This window comes from Chamaea fasciata, unplaced genomic scaffold (genome assembly GCF_029207755.1).
Source record: "Chamaea fasciata isolate MVZ Bird 193981 ecotype frontalis unplaced genomic scaffold, bChaFas1.0.hap1 SCAF_25, whole genome shotgun sequence".
Lineage (NCBI taxonomy): Eukaryota > Metazoa > Chordata > Aves > Passeriformes > Sylviidae > Chamaea > Chamaea fasciata.
In genome coordinates, this window is record NW_027094110.1 from 3,434,608 (window position 1) to 3,456,232 (window position 21,625).

The 21,625-nt window shown below is 59.5% G+C and overlaps 1 protein-coding gene across 1 annotated transcript; it reads right to left on the reverse strand.

Annotated features, from left to right (window-relative positions):
* Positions 1-65: 65 nt before the first annotated feature.
* On the reverse strand, positions 66-8,387 carry SPDEF (SAM pointed domain containing ETS transcription factor). The gene is made up of 6 exons (XM_066204034.1): positions 8,067-8,387; positions 3,408-3,881; positions 2,820-3,017; positions 2,681-2,728; positions 2,105-2,245; positions 66-2,015 (listed from the first exon to the last, which is right to left on the reverse strand). The coding sequence occupies exons 2-6, from the start codon at positions 3,853-3,855 to the stop codon at positions 1,837-1,839; spliced, it is 1,014 nt and encodes a 337-aa protein (XP_066060131.1). The 5' UTR covers positions 3,856-3,881; positions 8,067-8,387; the 3' UTR covers positions 66-1,836.
* Positions 8,388-21,625: the final 13,238 nt, after the last annotated feature.

The window sequence follows — 21,625 nt, forward strand, 5'->3', positions numbered from 1 at the left end:
TCAGCAATGCACCCCGGTTTTTGTACATTGATTGTGTAATTTAAGAAGTATATATATAATATATATATATATCGTGATTGTATTTCCGTGGATACAACAACAAAAAGCAGCAAGAGAAAATAACCGAGCTCTGTCAGCGTCCTTGGCTCTGGGGTCTCCTTTGCTGTGCGTCTGTCTCACCCCCCAGGGACCGGGTTATGGACCCCCAGGTAGTGACACCCCCCACCTCAAGGTTTTGGGGTGCAGCAGGTTGGGGGGGCTTGGATGCATTGCTGGGGGCTGGGGGAACAGCCACCGCCTTTGGGGACTCCTGTGCCGCTGCCAGACAGAGCCCTGGGAAACCCACGGAGGGGCTCGGGATGATGCAGGTTCTGGGGCCACTCCAAGCACCAGCCCTGACCCAGCCCTCTCCTGAGCCTGTGAACAGGCACAACAGGCTGGTGTCACCTCCTGCCCTCTCCCACCCCCACCCTGCCAGAGAACCTGTGAGGGGGACACGAGACCCGGGGCACCACCAGCACCCCCAGCCCATCCCCACAGTGCCCCCCCACCGGCTGCATCGGGCACACACAGCAAATCACAAGAGACACTTTGCTTTTTTCTTTTAATTTCCCCCCACTTTTTTGTTTTTCCACCCCATTTGCCAAAGGCCAAGGTAATTTTCCTCCTTCCCCTGCTCCTTGCCCTCTATCCGTCCTGCCTGGATGTGAGCAGGGCTGTCAGGATTTGCTGCTGTGGGAGCAGCACGGAGCAAGAACAGAAGAGAAAGGCAGTGGCTGGCACCGGCAGATTTTTTAAGGGAAAAAAAAAAATCATAAGACCAAGAACCAGGTGTTTTTCCTTTTAAGCTCCCACAGAACATCCCTGGAAGCCTGGGCCACTCCTCAGCATTTGAACCTAAACCACAACTCATCACCAGCCAAAACCAAAAAGCAAATAAACAGATAAAAAAACTCCTATAATATAAAAGATCAACATTGTCAGGTAACCCTGACTCTGGTGCAATGAGCAGGTGAAGCAATTCCCAGCTCTCTGCCCCTGTCCAGCCTCAGCGGATCACTCTGGATTTATTACTGTCCACAGGGAAATGGCAAAGCTGCCATCTCCATTTCCCCAAACTCCGGAATCAGGCAGTCCAAGTAAAATCCAAATCAAGGGAAGAGGTTTGTGCCAGGGCACAGAACCTGGGGCCTTGTGAGGACTCTGGTGGCCCCGTGCACAAGGATGGGGAACCCAGCTTGGGGGACAGCCCTACACCCACATTTACAGCTGCTCCCTTTGCAGAGCTCCCGTTTGCAGCCCCGAATCCCTGTGAGAGGGAGAAGCTGAGCATGTCCTGGAGTGAAAAGCAAAGGGGGGATGCACCTATCCCGGGGGATGCCCAAGGTCCCCAGTGGCACAGCTCCCGTGGCAGGCAGCACCCTCGGTTGGTGCCAGGCTGCTCCCACAGGGGTTGGGACAGGATCCCACCAGGAGCAGCAGCGGATGTCCCCGTCCCTGTGGGTGACATTGTCTCAGCTCGTGCCCAAGGCTTTTTCCTCCCTGAACAACGGCTGGGGTGAAGCCACCTACAGCCAGAACCCGGCAGGGAGGAGAGGAGGGGGGACAATCCCAGCCACCGTGCCCACCCTTCCCACGGGAGACAAGGGCTCTGCACGGTCCTGGCCCCGTGTCGGGAGGGGAGGGGTCCGTGTGTCCGTTGCCAGCAGGTCCTGGCAGGGGAAGCCTCGCACCGCAGCCGAGGTCCTTGCTGCCGGCAGAGGGTCTCTGGCTGGGGCAGAGGGAGGCAGTGAAGGTCCCCCGCCCCTCCCGGCGCTCAGCCGGTCCCGCCGCCGCTCACACCGGGTGGACGAACTGGTAGACGAGGCGCTGGGAGATGTCGGGCTTCCGGATGATCCCTTTCTTGTAGTACTGCCGGATGGAGCGGCTCAGCTTGTCGTAATTCATGGCCGGGCGGTTCTTGCGGATGCCCCACAGCCGGGCCACCTGCGCCGAGTCCTCGATCTTGAAGATGCCTGGGCAGGGGAGCGGGGCACGGAGGGTTACAGCATCTCCTGCCCCACACCTCAGCCCCCCCCGGCGCCTCCGGAGCATCCCGGCTCACCTTTGTCCTTGTTGAGCCAGCGGATGAAGCGCCCGTAGTTGTGCGGTTTCAGCAGCAGCTCCTTGAGGAACTGCCAGAGGTGGATGGGTTGGCCGGCGCAGGACGAGTCCACCTCGCTGTCGGCCCAGCTGGTGTCACCTCCTGCCAAGGGAAGGGACTGGTGAGAGGAGGGAAGGGACAGAGCTCGCTGCTGTGCACCATCCCAGGGAGCTGCACGAGTTCTCATCAGGGAACCCCGCTCGACGCCAGAGGGGCACCGGGGCTCAGCCCAGGAAGATTTGCTCTCTCCTCCCTATTCTGGAGCACGGAGAACAGCTCAGTCCTGGCCTTGCACGGCCCACAGGGGTGCGGGGGGTGTGGGACAGGACCAGTGAGGGGTACGAGCCGTTTCCCCTTTGCTGCAGAGAGCCGTGGGGCTCCTCTGGGGCAGAGCGAGTGTAACCGCACAGATCCCACAGCAGCAGCTGCTCCAGTGCTCTGGATAATCGCAATTAAGCAGGGAGGGATCCCTCAAGTACCCCGGACCTGCCCGAAGCAGGAGTGGGGCCAGTGGGGCTGAGCCCACACAGAACTCACCGCAGTATCTCACATCTCCAGGGGCAGCCTTCTCCTTCATCCAGGCGGCTGGAAGGGAGGAGCGGGGGGTCAGGGGGGCACCTCCTGCTGCACAGCATCGCCCACCCTCCCCAGCTCCCTCCCGCTTCCCGGCACCCACCAGACTTCCAGATGTCGAGGTGGGCGTGCAGGATGTCGCCGCAGGCGGGCGAGCGCTGGCAGAACTGCTCCTCGGACATGGCACACAGGTCCTTCCCCGACAGCTCCTGGAAGGACTTCCCGATCTGCGGCAGCCGGTACTGATGCTCCGTCCACAGGATCCACTTCTGCACGTTCCCAGGGCTCCAGTCCGTGGGGTCTGGGGGTCGAGGGGGGTGAGTGTGGCCAGCCAGGGGCCGTCCCCTCCTCCTGCTCTGGAGCATCTGCTCTCCCCCAGACCCTCACACACGGCTGCAGCCCCGCAGGAATCATCCCCTTCTTCCATGGGGGAGCAGCCACACTCTCCCAGACCCCAAAATGTGGCTGCAGCTCCCAAAGAACAATCCCCTTCTCCTGTGGGGAAGCAGCCACACTCTCCCAGACCCCCACACGCTGTTGCAGCCCCCCAGGAACCATCCCCTCCTCGCAGGGAGCAGCTGCTCTCCCCCAGACCCTCACACACGGCTGCAGCCCCCCGAATGCAGCGTGACTTTGGCTCCCAGCACATCCCTCCTCCCTGGCCGCCCCACGAGAGCACTGGGGCACCCACCTGCGGCGATGTTGAGGAGCTTGCAGGCTGTCTCGATATCCTTCAGCACCTCGCCCACCACCATGCTCTGCACCTGCTCCAGCGAGTGCTCCTCCAGGTGCAGGCTGTCCTGCAGGTCCCCCTCGGGCCCCAGCCCCAGGCCCTGGCTGTCGATGATGGGACATTGCTCCGGTTCCTTCCTCGCCTCCTCCCGCCCGCCCTGGGCGCTGCTGTGGGACGGTTCCCCGGCGCCCTTGGCGGCCCAGGCCGTGTCCTCCGGGTAGAACATGTCGAAGTAGTGCAGGCAGAAGGCTGGCAGGGGCTGCTCGGGGGTGCTGGGGGGGCTGGGGCTCTCCGGGCAGCCCCAGCTGCGGGGGTCGGGGTCCCGCGGGGGCGGCAGCAGCGCGGGGTCCGGCCAGGCGAGGCGGCCGGGGGGCAGAGCGCTCAGCCCGGGGCTGGCACTGCCCATCCCTCCGCTCAGCGCCGGCTCCAAACCTGCCCGGGGGGGAGAGAGGGGCAGAGCTCAGCCCGGCACCGCTGCTGCCTTCCCGCCCGGCAGCCAGGCACAAAGGGAGGAACTAAGCCTGTTAGAGGGGAAAAAAACCCTCCAAAGAGACCCACCGTGCCCTGTGAGCCCGAGGATGAGTGCGGGGTCAGCTTGGCTGAGGGGGCTGGCACGGGTTTGGGAGGACCAACAGCAGCTGCCAGCAGGGAGAAGGAGAGCAGGAGATGAGCAGGATCTGACCCCTATTCAGGGTCTGGGTGTTTAGGGTCTCCCCAGGGGTTGCACCCCAGGCTGGCAGCAGCTCAGCCCCAGGTGGAGGTGAGGCCTGGGCAGGAGGCAGTGGGGGACACAGGGGGGGACTCCCCAGCACCTGTACAGGACAGCCTTGGGGTGACAATAGATGCTTGAGCCACAGGGACACATTTCTGAGCATAGAAAACATCCTCTGCTGCTTCCACCTGGGGCACAACAGCCCCCAGTCCCAGATTTCCCAGGAGGGACCGAGCCCCTGGTCGCTGTTCCCAACCCCCAGATGAGAACTTTCCTTGTAAGACAGGATAATTGCAATTACCTTCAGTCTCTTGCAAGGAAAACTACCCAAAATCAGCCTGTCCCCATCTGTCTCTGCATGCAGGGAGTCCCGGAGGCCATGGAGAAGAGGATGAACCTGCTGAATTTCCATGGCAACACCAGGGAATGGCTCCATCCGTGGAGAAACCTCCCCAAAAACCATCCTGAGACTTTGGGAAGGGGAAGGCCCTGCCAGGGAGGAGCTGCTGATGGGCATGGCCAGGGCGCTGCCCAGCTCCTCCACCTTCAGCATTATTTTACAAGAAGAAGAACCATCTCAAAGTGGTGGTTTAAAAGCAGAAAAAGGAGTTTTAGCAATGGAGCTGGCACTGGGAAAGGAGCGTGCAAAGCTTGAAACCCCTCATGGTGCCAGGCAGCCCTGAAGGGGAACTGGGGGCAGTGGCCAGGGAAAGGGGGTGCCCTGCTGCTCCAAAGCCCAGCTGGGCAGAAAAAGTTTTAAAAGATGTGAGAGGAAAAGATCCCTCGGAGATCTTCCAGGCAGAGCACAGCCCCCAAGCATGGGGGTGGTCAGTGAAGGAGGGACACTGGGGACCCAGCCACGTGTCCCATGCTCAGGGGGGAGATAATGCAGCTCCTGAGGACTCAGTGCTCCCAGGAATACGAGTTTTGAAGTTCTGCATTGCCTGCAACTGGGGAAAACTCATCACTTCATCCTTGGAATAGCCCAAAGAGCTCAGAAAAACCCATGGAAGAGCCAGGGACACCTAAACAGCACTCACGGCAGCTTGAGCCTGTGGGGACGTGGGGAGGGACCGTGGGTTCAGGAATTGGAGCCCACCTCCCTGAGTGGTTTTGGTGGCACGGCAGTAAGGAGGAGGAGGAGGGAGAAGAGGGTACCCAAACCCTCTTCTGACCTGGGGCTGCCCCCACCATCCAAACAGTTTCCCTGAGAGATGGTGCCTGCTTCCAAACCTCTCCTTGATTTGCTCAGGATTAAAAGAAGAGCTTTAGCAGATCAGCCCTAAATCCAGCCACACGCTGCTCCAGGGAAGGGCAACAAAAGGGAAGTGGCAACAGCTTGTGCAGCTCCTGCTGCTGCACAGTGCTGGCCATGAACATCTCTGGGGAAGGGACAGGCTCCTCATTCCCAACGCCTCTGGGATGTCCTGAAGTCCTGGTTCAACCTCACACATGGAGGAGCAGGGCTATGGAACCACCCTCGGGAACGGCACAGGATGGACGGCCCCAGCCCCATCTTCAGCCTCATCCTGTCCCCCTCCTCCCAGATGGGACCAGAGGGACCCAATCCCTCGGGAAGTGTCCCCAAAAGCCGGAGCTGTGCCCCACCAAGGGCGCTGTACTCTCAGGGCGGGGGCCGCTGTTTGACTTTCTCCCGCTCTGGCACGCGGGCGGCCGGGCTGGGTGGGACCTGTTTGCACTGAGAAGCCACTTCAGGTGGCCTTCTCCCCCCTCTTTCCCTACCCCTTTTTGCATTTCCCTGCAAAAGGAGAGCTGGAGGGGCAGCCCAAGGTGCACTGGCCCACATGGCACCCAAAACCCTTCCCACTCCCTGCCTGGGGCTGAGCTGGGCATTGCATCAGCCTTGGCAGACGCTGCTCCACGGGGCTGAGATGGGGTGGTGGGACAGGAACGGGGTGAGGCGACTGGGATGGGGCTCCCGCACTTCCCAGGGCACAGAGCCAGCATGAGCCCGGGGCTGTGGGTGGTGTCGGGTCACAGCTCAGCTCCACAGGCCTGCAGGGACCCAGCCCCACACAGACCCCACAGCTGAGGGGGTAACAATGGGGCCAAGGACCCGCCGTGCCACCCCAGGCTCTCCTGGCAAGTGCAACCCACCATGGCTCAGGGTGGGACACGAGCACCAGTGAGGGTGGAACGCTGGGATGAGCCCTTGAGAGCGAGAGGGAAAAAAAAAAAAAAAAAAAAAGAAATTCACCCACCCCCCACCCTCGAACAATGGGTCCGTTAATTAAAATCAAATCTGCGGTGGAACAGGTTGTGCCGGAGCTCGGGAAGCCCTGTGGGACCGGGGAGGGTGGCCGGCTGCGGGAGGGGGGCTGCCCACAGCGCCCGGGATGGCTCCCAAGCCCCCGGGCGCTTCCGAAAGCCCTTCCCAGGCAGCCGAGACGAGGGATCAGGGCCAGGCTCCAGGGTCACCTCCAGCCTCAGGCTGGGGACAGCGATGTGCTCTGCTGTCCCAGACGGAACTGGGGATGTGTGGGACCCAAGAGCAGCCTGGGTTAAGCAGGAAAAGAGACCTGGGGTCTCTGCACAAGCCAGGGCTGCAGCAGGCACCCAGGTGGGTGCTCAGAGGCTGCTGACAAGCTGAGATCCTGCCAGCATGTCCCATGCACCCTGCAAGCCCCAGAGTGACAGCTGTGCCACGTCCTGCTGCCAAACCCTGTGCCACGCACCCTCCTTATCTCTGGGTGGAGGAAAGAGGATTGGCCAAAACCTCCCCACAGCCAGGGCAGGGACTGGGGACGGCGCTGGGGGCTGGGGAGGTGACAGAGCAGGGGGCTGGGGAGGTGACAGCCTGCGGGGCTGCTCTGCTACCTGCACGGTGACAGGGTTGAGGCCAGGGCAAGCCCTGGGCTCACTCTGACGTACTCCCGGAGGGATGCAGCCCATCCTGGGGGCCCTGGACCCTTGGTTCCCCGCCAGCCTCCTCCAACACCACCGAGGTGCCCTGGCTCCTCCTGCCGTTACCTGCATGGCTGCTGACACAGGGACCAGGTGTCCCCACGGGTCCCCACACCCTGGGTCAGGCTGCCCTCTCCATCAGCGCAGGGAGGCAAACAGCAGTGCAGGGGACAGGCACAACCTGCCAGTGACCTGAGCAAAGCTTGGTGCTCCGTGTCCCCCCGGTGAGCAGCGGAGCTTGGTGTTCCCCATTTGGGGCCAGGGAGCCCCTATTTATAGCAGCACCTTCCCCCCCGTGCTCCCAGCCCCAGAGAACACCGGTATTGTGGGGATTTGGCACCCTCACGGCGTTTGTGTTTCACTAACCGAGCAGAACCACGAAAACCAAACCCGCAGCCAAAGTGACTTTGGGGATGACAAAAAAAAAAAACAACAAAAAAACCACCCCAGCAGGAAAGCAGCTGGGACAGTGCAAGTCTGGAACAGGGTTCAGCTTCACAGAGACACCCCGGAGCTGGCAGGTCCTCAACAGCCACCCGGGACACTCCATGAAGGGTCCTGGCTGCTGGTTTGTCACACGATGCCCCAAAGCTCCTTGTCCCCTGCCTGGGGCTGGTGGGACCCTGGATATCCCAGCTGTTCCCGGGTGGGCTCAGGAGGAACCAGCCCCAGGAGTCCTGGCCCCATCCCACCCTCCTTGCTTGGGCAGGACGAGGTTCCAAAGACACAAAAATAGCAAATCCCGTTTCATTTTGGGTGACACCATCCAGAGAAATGCCAGGATCCTCGCACCGAGGGACAACCCGTCCCTCTTTAGCCCTAACGACACCCGAAGGTGCAAGGAGCTGTGGGATGGGATACTGGCATGGGAGAGCACCGTGCCCGCCCCAAACTGGTGCCAAAAGCAGGACCCCCTGGAAGGAGGGAAGGTGGGCCGGGTGGTCGGGGAGCCGGGGGTGGTGGCAGCGCGGGCGCCTTACCTCGGAGGTGTGCGGGCTCAGAATCCACATGGATGCCAGCGCAGGCTGGGAAGAGCCGTCCCGGTGGCACTCGGCGCGGTGTCTGCGGGGGACATGGCCCCAGGTGAGGGGTCCCAGCACCGACGGGGAGCGCGGCCGGCAGCACCGCACCCGGCTCAGCGCCGGCCCCGCGGCGGCAGCACGGCTGGGCTGAGCCGCATCGGCCCTGGGTGGGCACCGGCGGGGTGGGGACGGCGACGACAACGGGGCACCCCGCGGGGCTCCGGGGGCAGCGGGGGGACGAAGCCACCGGCGGCTGTGCGAGGGGGATGCCGGCAGTGAGTGTCGGGGCTCAGCCAGAGCCTCCTTTGCCCATTATATCCAATTCCTTCCTTATTTACCTGAACAAACAAGCTGCGCTTACCTCAGCCGAGGTGTTTGAACAACCCGGGCCGGGTTAACCCTTGGCAGGTGCGTCCAGGGCGGGCTCAGACCAGAACGGGCCTTGGGAGGGGAGTGGGGCAAACCCGGGCACCGTTAACCCCTTGCCACCCTCCCATGGGATGGGACAGGGACGGAGACAGGGACAAGGACAGGGACAGACACCTGGCTCCTCCTGAGTCAGACCTGCAGCACAGAGACCTGTCAGATGTGTGAGCATCTATGGCATGACATCACTCCCAGAGCAGGCCGGCCCATGCTGGGGCCAGGAGCATCCCTGAGGGATACCCCGGGAGCATCCCTGACCCAAACCCAGAACCATCCCCTGCCCAAATGCTGCAGCCAGGGACAGAGCCTGTGAGTGAGGGTGCACAGAGCTGGTGGGGGTGAAGGGAGCCCCTGACAGCACCCAAACCCTCCCACCTCATGGACACAGTGCTGTCCCCTCCCCGGGGTTCCCTGACTGCAGGATGGGGCACGGGGCCACAGCCAGGACGTGCAGCACTCCAGGCTCAGGTTGTCTCCACCGGCACGAGCAGGAAAAAGCAGTTCTGAGCGAGACAGACACCGCGCTGGTATTTATTGTCTTTTTTTTTTAGCACATGAAGCAGGCTGGGCAGTTCAGGCAGTTCTCCTGCGCACGTAGCGCTGCCAAAACCGAACTCCCCCGTGCCCTAAAAACCCACGTCAGACCAAACCCCGCCACAAACACCCACAGGTCGGCCACACGTCACCACGTCCCGGCAGGCACGTGGCCTGTCCCCAGCCCACACCGGTGGCAGAGCTGGCATCCCTCGCTGCCCTGACCCGGGGCAGGCACAGCCGATAAGCCGCCCATCGGAAATGTTTGCCCCGAGGAAATGAAAACGCTGGAGGAAGGAGACCCCGGTGCGAGCACGGGGAAAGGGCTTCGCTGCTATCGGCAGCGCCAGGAGTTTCTGCCTCCCTTTGAAATGCCTCAATGTTATCTTATCGTGGGGAAAGCTCCCCCTGGAGCGGGGATCCCGTGTCCCAGGGGAGTTCTTTTCCCCTGTTTTGGTAAACACGGCTGGGCCTGGGACACGTGGCGGTGGCTGCGGGGGGACCCCAGGACAAGCAGCTGTGTTGGGAAGCCGCCAGCCCCTGCCTGGGCTTTGCCAGGGGTTGGGCATGTTTGATTGGGATGTGGCACAGCTAAGAGGGGGGTCCAGGTCACCCAGTGCCCTCCCAGTGCTCCTGGCAGCCACAGCAGAGCTCCCCAGCCCACTCAGAGCATCCACTACTTTGGACAAGGCCCCACAGGCTCCCAAAGCCGCTCCTGTGTCACACCTCAGGATCCCCGGAGGGCACCCGGAGCATCCCAGCACAGCCCTCCAAGCCTGGATCCCTTCCCCACAGCACAGAAACACGAGTGTGTGACTGTGGAAACTGAAGATGCAGAGTGGAGTCACGTGTAAACTCGACACCGGGCTGGCACCAGCCATGCTGGGAAAGCACCGTGGCCATCCCGCCCTTCCTGCAGCCGCCTCGCTCCTGCCCCACAGCTGGGCCGTGGCTCGGGGGATGTCTGGTGAGCAGGGTTTGCTTTGCACAGGCTGTGCAAGCTGGATCTGCTGTGACACCTCCTCCAGGTCACCCGTGGTTACTTGGTTTCTTTACAACTTTTCACCAGAACAAGCACCAGGCCAGAGCACCAGAAGGAGTCAGAAGCAAAGCAGAAGAGAGCACGACTGGGGACACCGGACAGTGTCAGATGTCACCACCAGTGGGGAATTCCCAGTCCCAGATCCAGAGCATCCCAGACCTGGGTCATCCTGGGCTGTCTGGGACCCGTTGCCAAATTCACACCTCTGTCTGAAAGAGCTTTACCTACTTCTCTTATCGGTACCAGCGGGATCTCGATAACAGAAAGAGATTAAAGGGAAAAACATTTGCTTTTCTGGGCTCAGGGAGAGCTGGGCAGTGCAGCACAGTGCAGCAAAACTGGGTGAAAGGCCCTAAAATGAGACCTCTGCTTCCTTCCCAGACAGCTTGGGGGCTGCAGCCACCCGGTGTCACCAGTTTCTGTGGGCTCCAGCTGTGCTGGGCTCCAGCCGCGCTGGGCTCTCGCCGACACCTTTCGCAATCGCAGCTCGGCACAGCTCTGCTTGCACATACAAACCAGGAAAAGGAGAGATTGCAACACCTGAGGAACAACAAAAGAGGGAAATGAAGTCTGGCTTTTCTGCCCCGTGTGCGCAGTTTTCGGTGCTTTTTCCTTGTCCTCCCTGTCAACCCATCAGCTTCGATTCCGGTGTCTTTTGCCACTGCTGAAAATTCAATGCTTGGGAACGCGGCCGGAGGGGAGAGATGGAGAAACGACTCATGAATCAGCCTGGAGGAATCTCTGCCCACCTGCCTGCAGCTAATCTCTGGCTGCATCACAAGAATAATAGATAAGCAGCCATGTCACATATAATAAAACTATTGAAGGCCCTTGATGTCACTGCACAAACCACAGAGAGCATGGAGCCCGACCTGTCCCCACACGCAGCTGGTGTTTCCTGGTCCCCTGCGGTGGTGGGGCTTCCTCTGCTCCAGCTCCTGCACGACTTTTGGGACAGTGGTGGCCCCTAAGTAGAGCCAGAGTCCCTCTGAGAGGCTGCATCCTGTGCCACAGGGTGACAATGGGACAGGATGAATCCACACTCCCAGGCTGCAGGATGGGTGCTCTGAGGCCTTTTTGCTGCCCAAGGAGACTGGAAATGTCTGAAATGGTTGAAGTACCTTTAATGCATTCTCCCCAAGCCCTGGAGGGGTCCTGGGAAGGGAGAAGGTCTCTCCAGCAGAGCCCAAAATGACCCAGAGGGTCAGGGAGCACAAGTGCAGGAACCCACAGGTGTGCACGGACGGGACGGTGTTTTTGATGGTGCAATGTCCCTGTGCAGATCTACCTGGGAGAGTGTCCACAGTTCCCGAGCTGCTAGGATCGCTCCAGAGCCCAGACCACCAGAATCCCTGACTCCTCCTTATCCCAGCCAGACCTACCCACTTCCCGTGCAGCCCCAGGGTGAGCGGGGCCGCTCCTCTTTATTCTCTTTATTACCCCACCGGCTCCCCCATCTCCCAGCTGCTGCCATAAACGCAGTTTACTCGGCCGCGTGTGTGCTCGGGGCAAACAGCCGCCTTATTGCCGTGGCACCCGCCCGCGGCCCACCCTGATAGAGGAGCCGGGGCTCCCGGCCCCGCTCCGGCACTCGGTCTCCGCTCGGAGCCTGCTCCAGCTCCTGCTCCCTGCTCCCACACTCCATCCCCGCTGTATGAGGTGGCTCCCGGTTGTTCCCATGGCCCTGCGAGGGGACCCAGGTGTCACCCGCATTCCAGGGCAGCCCTCCCGGGTGCAAAGCGGGTGCTGGAGGAGCCGGCTCCATCCAGCAGCGCATGGGTTGCTGTTTGCTCCACACAGACGGCACAGGGGGTCCAGGTGCCGTCCCTTTGCTGAGCACAGAGACCTTGGTGGTCACCTGGCACCTTTCAAAGGCTGCTTCACACCTGTGGTGGCAGGAGGTGACAGGGTCTGCCTCTGGGGTACCACAGTCCCGCTTCTGCAGCCCGGCCATGTCTGGGAGGGCAGCTGGGGAAGGACGAGCTGGGGGAGGCGGATGGAGACACCAGGGTGAGCCCAGCCCCTGGACCACCAGCTCCCCGCCGTTCCCACCCCGGCTCCCCCCCAGCACCCCCAGGGTCGGTGCCACCCCGGGTGACGCAGGGGAACTCGTGGGACACCCAGCCAGGCACGGAGCAGCGGATCCACCGCCGTGTTTGCTGTTCCCTTCCCAAAGCCCTGCTCTTTTCTTCCTCCGGTGGCATTAAACTCCGGCTTTTGTCTCTTGGGATTAAAAGCCTGGAAATGGTTGCGGGTCGCCCGGCGGTGCCAGGAAGAGAGGGCTCAGGGCGGCGTGGGCACACCCCGCTCGCCGCAGGGTGAGGAAAGGTCACGGCTCCCCCTGCACAGCCCCCGGAGATTTGGGGTGCAGAGGAGGGGAAGGATCCTGGTCTGGGCTCTCCATGCAGCTGCTGCATCAGCGCACGAACCCCAAATCCCATCCGGCACGAGAGAACTCCCCAAAATAACCCACACAGGAAACGTACTCTTGCTTTGTCACTGTCACCTGCTCATCCCACCGGCACGCGGGGCAGCGGGGTCAGCACCCCCTGCCCGTGCCGGGGGCCGGGGCCGCTCGGCAGCAGCAGTTCCCAGGCACACACGGGCAGCCAGGTGAGACGGGCCGGGCCCGGTGCCAGCAGACGGGATGTTGTCTTTTCACACAGCCCCGGTGCGGGGCCGAGTGGCAGCGGAACCCTCCGCGGCTTTGGTTCCCACACTGGGTGCCATTGAGAAATGCAAATTCATTCTTCTGCTGCCCGTTCTCCCCGCATGCAAAACGATCCTCGGGCATAACGGCCCCACGGAGCGACAGGCCGGAGAGCGTGGGAGCCGCTGGGCAGGGAAACACCCCGGGTGGGAGAGGGGGGAACGGGCAGCTCTGAGGGCCCAGGGCAGCACACGGTGCCCCCGGAGCAGGGGACTCTCCTGGTGGTGATTTCCCCTTGGCTTCTGCAATGTTCATCCCAGGAGAACTGCAGAAGGTTCTGCCCCAGGGGGCAAACCCCTAAAAGTAACCCCAAACCCCACAGTCTGCCTGGGCTCGGCTCAAAGAGCTGGTGGGGCCGGAGGGTGAGGGGCTGCGTGGTGAGGGGCAGGAGGGGGTCAGCAGGGACCAGTCACCCCTCTCCCATCACTCCCGAGCCACCGAGCCAGGTTTGCAGGGCCGGGGGAGCAGGGAGAGGAGGGTCGCCCTGTGCACAGAGCGCAGGGACCCCACATCCCGCAGCCGTCCGTGGGGCCGTGGGTCTGGGGGGCGGGAGGGGGCCGGGGACGCGGAGCTGCCCGCAGAGCGAGCCGTGACTCAGCCGTGACTCACCGAGCTCCCAGGGAAACGTGTCGCTCCCCTGAGCATCGCCCGGGTCTGGCACCTTGTCCTGGGGGCTCAGCACGGAGCCGGGACCCGGGGGGTCATGTAGGGAAAACGGGGTGTGGGAGGTGGGGCAGGACCTCAAACGAAGTCCCGTGTCCTATCTTCTTCCCCCACTGTGCAGTCACTGGGTTGGGCACAGAGCTTGGAGGAATTTACTTTTCCCTGGCAAACGCACGGTCCTGGAAGCAGCTCCCGGGTATCCCCAGCCTTGTCAGCCCTCCTGACACCAACACCGTGCGGAGCTGCAGTTCCCGGAGCCAGGTCTGGGGAGGAGGGAGCTGTGACAGGCACTGGGAGCTGGGCAGGGTGGGCCCCAGCACCTGTCAAAGCCTTGTTGGACACGGGCAGCATTCCTTGTGGCAACCCTGGTTTCACAGGGCAGGATATTAAAGCAGAAAGTGATTAATGCTCTGCGAGGGGCTAGAGACACAGAGCTCTGGCCCTGGTGTGGGATGTGACCCGAAATGGCTCCATGTTCTCCTCAAAGGGTTGTCCCAGCCCCAAGCCCGGTTTTACCCATCCCAAATGTCCCCATCCTAGTGCTGGCTTAGGCACCAGCAGAGCAAGGACATCACTTCTCTCCTCAGCAGTGGATTCTGAGCGCAGCAAAATGTTTGTTCTGTCAACACGTGCCTAATCCCCAACCAAAAGCTGATGAAAACACCATGGGGGGGAAGGATGGGAATGAGCTGCCCTTTGAGACAAAGCCCCGGTGGTGACAGCCACAGCCCCAGCGGGGGGAACTGGGATCCTCCACTGGCCCTCTAGTCCTGGGGTACCCAGTACCAGGCAGGGCAGGGGAAATGCTCTCCGTGGGGCAGGGATGGTCTCCAACTGCAGCCTGGCCCTGCCACAAACCCGAGCAGGATCCTGAGCTCCACAGAGGAGCTGCAGAAAATATCCTTGCTCTGCAGGGATGGCCCGGCCCCAGTGACCAGTCCTGGCTCCTTTCCCCCTCAAAATGTGGCCAGCAGGTGCAGGCAACACACAGCAGTGTCCCCACACCAGCCTAGGACTGTCTCTGTCCCTGCTGACCCAGCACCTGCTGTGACACCATCAACAGGCTCACGAACGTCACAAACAGGCTCACCTGAGGATTAGCATTTCCAGATGACCCATAAAACCTTTTTCCTTGTGGGATGAAACAACACTTTGTCCTGCGAGGCTCGTTTCCAGCCTGGCTGGGGCTGGGCTGAGCAAGCAGAGCTGCCCCACTGTCCCCCCTGGGGTGGTCCCAGCAGGGACCCACTCCCAGCACCCAGAGTCATCAGCCCTGCACCCTTCAACCACAAGGGAAAAAAAAAAAAAAGGGAAAAAAGAAGGTACATTTAGCAGTTTCCATTTGTTTGCTCTTTAAATAATTGTTTCCTTATCGCTATTGATTTAGATCCCTTTAAAATTCTGACAAACCTGCTTCTCAGGCACCCTCAGCTGCTTCCTCCCAGCCTGCTCCCCCTGGGCAAGGCAGAGCAGCCAGGCTCATCCTAAGGAGAGTTCCCTGCTTGGGGAGGCACCTGCAGGGCATCGAGCCCCCACTCACCCCCTCCTTCCCAAGATGGACAGACCAGGATGCTCCAAAGCTGTCGTTTGGGAATTTGTTCTCTCCCCATCCCACTGCAGTGCAGACACAGGGGCTCTGGAGCTCTGCCATGCCCTGCCAGGCTCGGGGGGCTCGGGGGGGGACATCCCCAAGGGCACAGTGGCCACCATTGCCCAACCCCTCTGTGCAGAATCCAGCTCTGGCCACAAACAGCCCCAGTCAGGGCAGCACAGTCCCTGCTGGGGTGGAGGCAGGACAGGACAGGTTTAAGTGTCCCTCAGGCACAGCCCTGTGGCCTCGCTGGGGACAGGGGCCCTCTCTGCTGTCCAGTGCACAGGGTCAGTCCTCAGGTGACTCTTGCTGTCACCTACCAGAGGGTTCATGGCCCTGCTGTGCTCACAGGGGTACGAGGGGCTCATCCCGGGGCCCCTGCAATGCCACCCTGGGTCTGGGGCTTCAATGCCACAGGCTGACGTCACAGCCCAGCCTGCAGCTGTCAATTGATTGAGGAAACACGGCCACAGTAAACAGCGAGGAGGGAAAATGCTGCAGATTAGATAAGGAATGTGAGTTCTTGCTGTGTTTCCCCCTGGATGCCAATGCTGCACAGACCCTGCCGAGCCCAGCTGCTCCACACCGGAGGTGCAGAGAGACCCAGGAGTGGCGCAAAGCCCCGTCCTGCGGGGTGGCTTTCCTAGAAAAAGCTGTGGAAAAAGGGCCTTACCCCAGCTCCAAGGTTTGGGGGTCCCTCTCTCCCTCCCACAGAGCTGTGCACCACCCTGGAGCCACAGCAGAGCAGCCAGACCCCCTTTTGTCCCCAACATGTCACCCTTCAACATGGGACACAAATGGCCCTCCTGGTGTGGAGACCCTCCGTCATTCCCAGCCCAGCGGGGTGTGCCCAGACTGTCGCTGCCCAGCAGCTCCTGCCTGGCTCTGCAGCACTGCCCCGGTCCCACGGTGGTGGTGACAGGCCGAGTGACATGTGCCACCTCACTGGTGGTGACAGGCCGAGTGACATGTGCCACCTCACTGCCCAGCCAAGCCTGGCCAGGGCTGCAGCTGCTCCCGGAGCAGGGGGGACACGGCCCAGCCACTGTCACCAGCAGGACTCCACGCCTGGAAAAGCCACATCCAGCCGCTCCACAGGGTTTTGTGGACAAGGAACAACCTCAGCTCCCTCTGCTGGCACCTGCCCCAGGCTGGGCCCGCCGCCAGCAAACCCTGTTCGAACACCTCGGCTGGGAGCCCCCGGGTCCAGGGCATCCCCCCAGAGCAGCCCCTGCTCCCAAAACCGTCCCCTGGCAGCACGTGGAGCTGTGATTCCCGCGGTGTCCCCACTCCTGGGCATGGCCGACCCACCTCACAGGACACTGCACCGCTCACCCTGAGTGTAAAGTCTAAGTGTGAAGTGGTGAAAACCAAACTTTTCTCCCCTCACTTGAAGTTCCTGTGAAGGCGCCACTCCTGCAGGGAAGAGATAACCAAAATATGGGAAAATGATGAGCAATGAGGCAGCTCTGGAGCCAGCCCAGGTGCAGCTGCTCCGCAGAGGCGAGCCTGCAGTGTTCCATGGGGCAAACAGGGCTGGTCCGTGCCCACGCGTGCCATCTGCCTCCCCGCTGGGCTCCGCTGAGAGCTTTTACTACTCGGCTGTTTTATCAATGGGGTAGGAAACGTTTGAGATTAGATTTCCTTAAATAATTCCTGTGTAACTGGGAATTTTCCAACGAACACACAGGCAGAGAGAGCAGGCTGTAGAGAGCTTCCAGAAAGATCCCAAATTCCCCCTGATCCTGCTCCTTCCCCGTGCCCCCCTGGTAGCATCCCACCACTGGCCTGGCCTCATTTCCCCCTCGGGCAATTAACATTCCCCTGTGCCTCCCAAGGGATCTGCAGAGATGCACGAGCAGAGTGTTGCACACCACAAGCTGCCGCTGCAGGATGTGGCAGGTAGAGGAGGAAAAATAAACAAAAATCACAAAAATCCTCTCTGCCGCTGTTTCAGGTGCCACTCCTGGAGGGGCAGGTGTCCATTGGAGCCCTCGAGGTCACGCCTGCAGATACGAGGACATGCAGAGGTGCTGGGGAGGTTTTGGAGCAGATCCTGCTCTTCCCTCCAGCCTGAGGGGCACGAGTACCCATCAAGCACAGGGCATGGGCCCGAGCAGTCCTGGATGCTGAGCACATCCTCATCCCTGTAATCCATCACAAAAATCAGGGAACACCCTCCCTCCGACTGCCACTGCTTTGGGAACAAAAAATAACTGCGTAAAACCAAAATTAATTTTGCAGCTTCTGATGAACGATGATCTGGTTCCCCTAAAAAAACAAACAAGCAGCAAAAGCAGCACCCAAGCAGCTCCCAGGTGCCTGTAGCAGCCGTTTGCCTTGGCCTCCTGCCCGCCCGCCCAGCTTTGCTCCCGGGATCGCGGGATGACCTCCACCACGGCAATCCCGCCGGTTATTTGCCCGCTCAGGAGATACCATTAAAGGTGTGATGGGATTGTCCTGTGCTGGCAACCTCTCACAGGTTGCAACCCTAAAGATAAACAGATTCTTTATAGCAAATAAGGAGTAAATGCAAAGCTGGGCAGTGGGCAGGGCGGGTGATCCTCCCTTGCCCAAACACAGCAGCCTCGGGACACCCCACGAGCACCCCGAGCTCGAGGGGCACATTCTGCTCAGGGCACAAAACAAACACCCCCAGGCACAGATAGCAGGATGTCTGTTCCCAGTCAGGCTTTCAGTCGAGCTTAACCAGCACATGAAAGCTCCAGGCATTTATTCAAATGATAAAAGCAAAGGCAGCACACACAGAGTGAGGTTTCTCGTGGGGATTAGTAACAAACTCCCAGGTAAGCAAAGGAACGGCCTCAGCTGCTCCATGGCGCAGTTTGTCCAAGTAATGCTTGGGCTGGGTGTCCTGAGCTGCAAGGCCTCACCTGGGAACTCAGATCCACCTGGGACAACTGTGCAGGTGCCCAGCAGAGTGAGACCTTCCTGTGCCCCCATCCCGATACACAGCCCCAGCTATTTCCTTAGGGATTGTGAGAAAATAAAACCCAAACCAATCTTCCTCCCCTCAACCTCCCACTCCTGCCTTCCAGAGCCGCTTAGCAGATGGAAGGTCTGATCCCTCAGGACTGGGCTGTTTGAAGTGGGAAGCATCACCCCATCCTGCACCAGGCTCCGAGGGGAGGGCTGGGATGTGGATCAGTCACACAAGGAGGACCTGGAGAGGAGCTGTGGCATCGCTTCGTTCTGGTGCCCCTCCTATGGAGATCGCCGAGACCATCCCACTCGTCAGGAGCTGTCGTGGAGAAGTAACCTGACCTTGACACAAGGGAATCTGGAGTTCCCTCCCTCCCTCTGCCTCCCAACCACCCCCAGAGCCTCTCCCCACCCTCACCCCCACCCAGGGGCTTGGCAGGTGGTTTGATAACCTCAAAATGCACCAAATTTGGTCTGGTTTCACAGCAATTTGGACTAAATTAGGGCTGGGGCTGTGTTTAAGGGTGTTGTGCCCAAGTGTCTGGAAACTCTCTGGGGTTGGAACAAACCAGGGACATTTAACAAGGTGACAGACTCAGAAGTTTTGCAGCTTCAATAAAACTCTCAACAGCTACAGAGCTTTTTTTTTTTTTTTTTTTTTTTCTGTGTTAATTTAATCATACAAATATTCATTTATACATTAAGGAAAAAGCTTCCTTTATTTTCACCCCCAATGTGCTATCATAGGACTTCTCCCAGACTCAGAGAGGCAACACACCATCCCGTGCTACACATGCACTGCCCCGGCGAGCACAGACAGGCTGGGAACCACCCACGCACTCACACACGGAAAAAATTAAACACAACAGAAACCCAGACGTGGGACAGCGTGCATTTCCCACCCACACCACTGCTCTCCGACTGCACGGCTCTGCCCCAGCTCCCAAACCTTGGCGGGGTTCGAATCCAGCACTCCTGAAGTGTGGGCAGAAGATTCCCCCTCTCTCACCCCCTCCCACAGCACTGCCACTTCAGGGTCAGTCCCAAGGACATCTTGCTCTGGTTTGCCAAGGCTGGGAGGTGACACTACTTGAGGTGTGTTAGTGACAGGGTCCAAGTGGCTCTTGCTTACCACAAGGACCCATTTAGAGGCCATCAGAGATGTTCTACATTACCCTTTTCCTTATGGGAGCTGATACAAACTGCAGTGGCATGAGGTCACCTGGGCAGAACTCTGCCAAATTCATCTCAATCTCCCCATTAAAAGCTGGACACCTGAAACATGAACAATCTGAGGGCCGGCTGCATCACACAGCTCCAAGAAATCAGGAGATAAAACCACCTTTGGCCTCAGTGAAACAGTTTTTACTCGAGGAAAAACACAGAGATAAAGCAACCCTTATTTTAAACAGCCTCCCAATGCCACAGCGGGGGCCACAACCCTGGCCTCAAAGAGCCAGGGCTTTGTGGATCCCTCAGCTGCCTGGGCAGAGCAGGACGTGAGCAGCAAGAGCTGCAGATCTCAGAGCCCTGCCTTTCCTCTCACCCTGGAACGTGTGACCCTTGTCACCAGGGCACCACGGACTGCAAACACGTGTGCCTTCAGAGTGGGAAAGCACATGGCTACTTGGGGTGCATGCAGGTTTTGATTTTTCAAGACAAGGGAAAGAAATTCAGCCTTAGGAGGAGCACAGGAACACGAGTGTGGCAGCCAGGGGACACAGGAGGAGCACACGTGCCCGGGAGCAGAAAGCCAGCGTGGGGGTATCTGAGTGCAAGGGTCTCCCAGGTGCCTCTGCTGACACCAGGCAAAGGTCACAGCACCAGCTCTAACTCTCAGACTCAGACCTTGATTTCCCCTCCCTTCCACTATGCAGCTGACACAAGGAGCTAATAAAGATAAGGAATCATCTCGTCACTTGGACCAAGAGCTGATCAGGGGCTCAGTGCCCTCGGAAGGGGAGCAGCGGCACTGCAGGTGCGATGCTCATTTCCTCAGATGGGCTCCTGGAGCCACCTGTGAGGAAAGGAGGGAGTGAGCAAAGATTCCACTGGCCCACACCACTGGCTGGTGGGGCTGCTGATCACCCCTCAGATCAATGCTCAGAACTAATCCAAGGCAAAATGTCGTTACAGCACAAGAACCAAACCTTCCAAGAAGCAGCACCTTCAGCAGGTTCTCTCCAACCCCAACACTCCCCCAGATCCAGGGCACAGCCACGTGCCCACCAGACTGCAAGTGTCAGGCAGTTCAAATCCTGTGGTGCCACTTCTATGCAGGCAGTTTCTGATCTTATACTTGTTTCTCCCAGCTAACAGATTTCTGAAGGGAGGTTTCGGCTAATGGTGATCTGTAACAACTGAACCTCTGAAATACGAACAAAACCCATTGCCCAATCCTTCCTCTGTTGGACACAAGGAACTCCCACTGGCCTCACGAGGTCCATCCACATGCACCCAGGTACCAGTCCTTGGTAGCTGCAATGAAACATTCTCCCATTCAAAACCAGCCACAAAAACAAAAGCAGCCAAGAGCAGTGAGGGCAAAGCCATGCAGTGTGCAGCTCCGACACAGGGAAAAGCCTTCACTGGGAAAATCTGGAAGAAGGTAAAAGGGAGCTTTGCATATTCCTGTATCTTTGGCAGATGGCTGTTCCAGCCTGGTTCGTTTGGGCAGGATGCTGCTGCTGGGCTCACTCCCCTCTGTTTGTGGGGACAGCACTTCAGAATAAATTCACCACAGTGCCTGAGACCAAGCTGCATCTCCTCACACTGCACTTCCCAGTCCAGAACGGGAGGAAAACATGCTGGAGAAACAGCAGAGGAGCCCAAATCTTGTGCAACCCCTCCCCTAGCATGAGCCCTGAAAACCCACTCAGAGCTCAGGGCAGCCCCGAGTCCAGACAACAAAGGCAGAAGAAGAGGAGGTGACAGTGGGATCCAGCTGGTGGTGCCAACTCCTGCTCTGTGCTCCAGAACACATGGATCAGCCTCTAAGCCACACCTCAGCACAAGAGAAACAAATGCAAACTGATGCTCTAAAAGAGAGAGGGGAGACTCCAAATGAAAAGGACAGGATGTCTGTGAAGCTTTGCAACTATCAGCAGGTGAATTACAAGTACAGAGATTCCCCTTGGCACACAGCTCCAGGCACAGCTACTGCACATGAGAGTGAACAAAAAGGGATTTTAAACTGCTAACCACACAGGACAGCTCAGGAACTTGAATAAATCAGTTTCTTATTAACATGGGTGTGTATTTGTGTACTTCATGTACAAGGGGGAAGGGAGATGAGCCCTCCATGTTATCCCAGAAGTCCCAGAGTCTCCCTCTCCAGCTCTGATACCAAGACCTGTCCATCGCGTGGTTCCCAACGACACGCAGGACAACTTAAAAGCAACACCCAAACCGAAAAGAGGAAATAAAAGATTAAAAAGTCGGTAACTAAAACCAGCAGATGCTGTTAAAAACGCAGTGCTGGGTGCAGACCCAACCTGGCATTAAAAAAGCCTGACAGAAGCAGTCCCTGCACAAACCCCAGCGGGCGCTGAGCCAGTCCCGTTCGGCAGCAAACCAGGACATTCTGGGAAAATGCACGCTGTCCCTTA